The 5,929-nt window shown below is 46.9% G+C and overlaps 1 protein-coding gene across 1 annotated transcript; it reads left to right on the top strand.

Annotated features, from left to right (window-relative positions):
• Positions 1-1,977: 1,977 nt before the first annotated feature.
• LOC123089294 (tryptamine benzoyltransferase 1-like) lies at positions 1,978-3,399 on the top strand. Its single transcript, XM_044511009.1, has 2 exons — positions 1,978-2,343; positions 2,470-3,399. Exons 1-2 carry the CDS (start codon positions 1,978-1,980, stop codon positions 3,397-3,399), a joined length of 1,296 nt encoding a protein of 431 aa, XP_044366944.1.
• The last annotated feature ends 2,530 nt before the right edge of the window (positions 3,400-5,929 follow it).

Here is a 5,929-nt window from a genome sequence, read left to right as displayed (position 1 = left end):
AAATATAGAAAAATATGGAAATTTCAATAATTATTTTTTAGTTATTCAAGTCATAATTCACTCAATTCATATAAGTTTTGATGAAGTTTATGTTTTATTTGAATTTAATTTGAATCTAACCTATTCCCCCCCCCCCCCCCCCCAAGAACCCCCTCCTCTATTTGCATTAAACATATCTCCGTATTAGTGTGAACTGGCAACATCTGGATGGTTAACCGCGTTGTGTGTATGAACTATACGTTGGGCTGTCAGGGTTAATACTAACCAATGATATTATAATGGCAACTCTCCCTTTCACTTCCAGTTTAAGATAATAGGGCATGAAACCCGTATAATTTATCCTAAATGACCTTCATTACAACTTAATTACACAGATGGCCCCTCAAAACATTTATTGGCATCTCTAGGCCCCGAAGGAGATGTGCCACTTGTTTTGGGGTCATTCAGAGAGTGTGAGCGCCCTTCAGAGGGTGCGGCACCAATTATATTGTGTTTTATGGACTTATGCCATCTTTGTTGATGTTGCTTGCACACGCCGTTATTTCTCTTGACAATGGGGCTAGACAATAGTTGAGGTACATGAGCATATGATATACCACAGACGATGTATCACATGGTATGGCCGCTCTACGAGAAACAACTAAGTAGTAGATTTTTTGGTTGGAATCCCACTAGTGTTGACCTTTTCTTTGGCTCTTTTTAGTTTATGTTGTCTGTGTTCTCGTTTCTGTGGCAATAATACCGGTAATACTATTTTTTTTAAAGAAGGGTAACCCCAGCCTCTGCATCAGGCGAATACACAGCCATATGTAACGCTATTTGAGGATGCTCTATCTACAAAACCATTTTAGGATGCCCTATCCACAACGCCATTTGAGGATCAACGACCATGCGTTCTTGTGTTCTCCTTGTATTTTTTTTAATAGGATGCCATTTGTGTTCTCCGTGTTTTTTTTAAATAGGATGCCCTATGTGCAACGCCATTTGAGGAGCAACCAATCATGCACTCCTGAAAGTTCGTTTGTTCCTTGACTCTCAATGAGCCGATGCATTTTGACAACTTCAAAGCACAAGAAAAAGGATTGACAAGAGAGGATCTTCACGAGGGATTACAATAGCCATCAATTTTGAAGTGCTTGTGCATCAAGATCGAAAGGAGACAAACTGAGAAACAAGATAAAAAGGGCAAACAACAGAATTCTAAAGGAAACAACTTTGATCTGGATTCGTCTGACTACCACGCCAGACTTCCCGAGCACCTCCATTGTGCCGAGAAACCGAACAAAGAAGTCGGGGGAAGTATATCATGTACCTCAGCGCTAGAAATAACGGCGTGTGCAAGCTATGCGAACGTGGATTGCATGACTCTACAAATCGTCAATATAGAGGCGCTAACACTCATATAATTGATGCCACTCCTTTGGAGGCCAGAAATGCAAATAAGTTTTTCGAGAGACCATCGGTGCAATTAAGTTGTAATGAAGGCCATTGAGGACAAGCTGCTTCAACCTTCCACAGTGTTCCAGCTTATCCAACATGTTCGCAGCACAAGTTTAACGTCATGGCGGTACACGAAATATAAACTACAGGATTCAGACCCCGTCCCGAATCTCTTACTCTGCCTTATCAGTTGCTCTCATCTTGTCTCGTGAAGGAGAAACTTGCACCCAAGTTCTGCCGACTCTATCAACGTATGCTCACGGCTACCTCGATCAATAATCACATACCCACGGTACAGTGTAATCCTAATCTCCTATTCGTTTTCACACTAGTTTAGTCGTTGGCTCCGCTCAGCCCTCCATGACTGCATCAAAGTTAAACACGCAGGATTTTACCAGCCGTGACTCGGCTCTGCATCAATCAAAGTTATAAATGCAAGCTACTCGGTTCACCAAAGCGTGCACACACGTACTAGTCGTGGTTACAGAGCGCGAACCTACGTACGTAGCTAGCTAGAAAACACCAGCTTTGTGAGCGATGGAGATCACGAGCAGCACGATGGTGAAGCCGGTGTGCTCGGTGCCGCACCCGCTCGCCGGCGAGAAGGTCCCGCTGACCGTCTTCGACCGCGCCGCCGCGGACGCCTTCATCCCCACCGTGCTCGTGTACCCCGGGCCGGCGCCGTCCAACGAGGCGGTCAAGGAAGGACTCCTCAGGGCCATCGCAGCATACCCACACCTGGCGGGGCGCCTCGCCCTCGACGATCATGGCCGGCGCTTCCTCCACGTCAACAACGAGGGCGTGCTCCTGATCGAGGCCACCGTGCCGGTTGACCTGGCGGACGTGCTCGTCGACGGCCGCATGGCCGCAGACGTTGAGGACCTATACCCTACGATACCAGAGGTATTAATACATGATTTTGCTTCTGCCACCAACTCACGTCACATGCATGCATGCACTAAGAACGTGCATGGCCGCTGCAACCGCTTATACAATATATTTTATTTATTTATTTTTTTGCCTATGCAGGAGAGCTTTGGGGTGGCGCTGCTGCAGATCCAGCTCAACAGGTACAGGTGCAGTGGTCTCGTGGTCGGCATATGCTCCCACCATCAGGCCGCCGACGGCCACTCCATGAGCATGTTTTTCACCGCGTGGGCAACCGCTGTACGCGAGGGAAAGGACTTCACCACACCGGCCCCATTCCTCGACCGTTCGAGAACGTCCGTGCCTCGAAGCACGCCGACGCCGGTGTTCGACCACCGGTCACGGGAGTTCACGTGTGGAGACGGCGACACCTACGCCGTCGTCCCCATGGACACGATCAAAAACCTCACGGTGCACTTCACGGCCGAGTTCGTCGCCGACCTCAAAGCCCGCGTCGGTGCCCGCTGCAGCACGTTCCAGTGCATGCTCGCGCACGTCTGGAAGAAAATCACGGCGGCGCGGGAGCTGAAACCGGAGGAGTTCACCAGGGTGAGGGTGGCCGTGAACTGCAGGGGCAGGGCCAACCCGCCCGTGCCGATGGACTTCTTCGGGAACATGGTGCTCTGGGCTTTCCCAAGGCTTCAGGTCCGGGACGTCCTGAACTCGAGCTACGGCAGCGTGGTCGGCGCCATCCGCGACGCCGTGGCACGCATCGACGACAAGTACGTGCAGTCCTTCGTGGACTTCGGCGGAGTGGCAGACGCAAACGGGGAAGAGCTCCTCTCGACGGCGGCCACGGCCGGCACGATGTTCTGCCCGGACGCAGAAGTGGACAGCTGGCTGGGATTCAGGTTCCATCAACTCGACTTTGGCACCGGGGCACCGTCCGCTTTCATACCGCCGGACTTGCCTATCGAGGGGCTCATGATCTTCGTGCCGTCACGCAAGGCCAACGGCGGCGTCGACCTCTTCATGGCCGTCTCGGAGGAGCACGTGGCAGCGTTCGAGGAGGTCGTCTACTCCTTGGATTGATTGACCCAGCCGGGGCATGCATGTTTGTTTCGCTTGCATGCATGTCATAAAGAACGTGATAAAGAAACTGTTCGTTATGTAGTAAAGAATGTTTATCAGTTTTGCTAGAACTCATCTAGATGAGATATAATTTGATCTTATTCACCTTTTATAGCCATTGAATGTGATGCTATAAGATGCGTGTGGGCTGACGTGAGTTGTATCTGTTGTTGTTTTCAAAGTGAATGAGACAAAATTATATCTCATCTAGATGAGTTCTAGGTATTCCAATGTTTATTGTGTATTTTTTAAATATCTATTTTATATTTAAAAATGTTCATTGCCTATTCATGTAGCTGAAATAATGTGGTCCACACATATTCTTGATGTAATTTTAGAAAGTGTTGGTGTATTTCTAAAAACTGTTCATATAATTAAATAAATATTGACTTATTTTTTAAAATGTTCATGTAATAATTTTACAAAGTGGTCATGCCTTTTTACACAATGTACATGTAGTTTTAAAATGTATTAATGGATTAAAATAAATCCAGCTGTATGTAAATAATGTTTATATATTTGTAAACAAATAAAAAATTGAAAAACATATAAAAAGGAGGAAAAGAAAACAAATGGAAAAAATGAAATCAGCAAATGAAACTGGAGAAAAGAAAGTAAAAACAAAAAAATGAAAAAGCTAAATCGGAAAACCAGACAAAACCTTGTCCCCGAAAAAGCCAACCAAAAGTGGTTTAGATAAAACCTCCCTGCTACTGCTACTCGTAGCCTATGTAGGATAGAAACTTGCGCTCCTCCTCCACCTCCTCCTCCTCCTCCAAGAAAGAAAGTTAGGATTTGTGCCTCTCGCCGGCGCCGGCGCAGGTCCGCCTCGTCTCCGGTGGCCCTAGGGCACTACTACAAAAAGGACTATAGATGAAATGGCCACTAATGGCGCACCAGACATGTGGTGCGCCATTACTATATTCTAATGGCGCACCATGTCTCGGTGCGCCATTAGTAATATATTACTAATGGCGCACCTCTTGTGTGGTGCGCCATTAGTAGTTTTGAAAAAAAAACATAATTTTTTTTTGTTACTAATGGCGCACCATGTCCGCCGTGCGCCATTAGTAGTTGACATACTAATGGCGCACCACATCCCCCGTGCGTCATTAGTAGTTTTGGAAAAAAAGTAAAAAGAAAAATATTTGTTACTAATGGCGCACCATATCTCGGTGCGCCATTACTAGTTTTAACTAGTAATGGCGCACCACCCCACGGTGCGCCATTACTAACTTGCCCCAACACCGAATGCACCCTTCCCCCCCCCCCTTGGATCGCCTTTTCAGTTTTTTAAAAAAAAAGAAAATGATGGAAGTGTCAAAAAAATAAAAGAAAATAAGTTTCCCATGTAATATGTGGTCTAGTTGTTGGGAAAATTTACAAATATGAATTTCGACCTTGTTTGCAAAATCTCTGTGGAAATTTATAAAATGGGCATAACTTTTGCATACGAACTCGGATGAAAAAAAAATTATATGAAAAATTATCTACTCGAAAAGTTACATCCAAATTTAACGGGGGACCCCGTTAAACATTTTCAAAATCCCCAAAAACCTAACAGAAAAAAGATTACGGGGCTTTCAAGATCTAGAGGCAAAAAAATTCAAACTTACTAATGGCACACCTGCCCATGGTGCGCCATTACTATCTTCCCGCCTTCAAAATTAAAAAAAATAAAAAAATAAGTTACTAATGGCGCACCTGCCCGTGGTGCGCCATTAGTATCTTCCTGCCTTCAAAATTCAAAATAAATAAAAAAAATAAAAAAAGTTACTAATGGCGCACCTGCCCATGGTGCGCCATTAGTATCTTCCCGCCTTCACAATTCAAAACAAATCAAAAAAATAAAAAAAAAGTTACTAATGGCGCACCTGCCCGCGGTGCGCCATTACTATGCCGTATATATGGCTGGGCGTGTCCTCTCCTCCTTACCTCTTCATTCTTCTCCTCCACTCCACCTCTCCTCCACTCCTCCACTCCATCTTCCCTTCTCTCCTCCACCATACTACCATCCTCCTCTCCGGCGACCTCCTCCTCCTCCTCCTCTCCGGCGACCTCCTCCACCTCTCCTCTCCTCCCCTCCCCTCCCCTCACGGTTTTTCCTCCCTCCTCTCTGGTGAGCTCCTCCTCCCTCATCTCCGGTGAGCTCCTCCTCCCTCCTCTCCGGTGAGCTCCTCCTCCCTTCTCTCCGGTGAGCTCCTCCTCCCTCATCTTCGGTGAGCTCCTCCTGCCTCCTCTCCGGTGAGCTCCTCCTCCCTCCTCTCCTCCCATCCCCTCATGATTTCTCCTTCCTCCTCTCCGATGCTCCGGTGAACTCCTCTCCGGCGACCTCGTCCTCCTCTTCGGCGATGTAGGCGAGCGCCTCTGCGGTCACCTCCTCCTCCTCTCCGGCGAACTCCTCTCCGGCAAAAGAACACGGCAAAAGAACGTACAAGATCCAAAAACGGGAACATAATTTGAAATAATATCGTGCAAAAAAACGAGCAAA

The sequence above is a fragment of the Triticum aestivum genome, chromosome 4B (assembly GCF_018294505.1).
Source record: "Triticum aestivum cultivar Chinese Spring chromosome 4B, IWGSC CS RefSeq v2.1, whole genome shotgun sequence".
NCBI lineage: Eukaryota > Viridiplantae > Streptophyta > Magnoliopsida > Poales > Poaceae > Triticum > Triticum aestivum.
The sequence above is the reverse complement of the archived record's forward strand: the minus strand, read 5'-3'. Positions and strand labels throughout refer to the sequence as shown.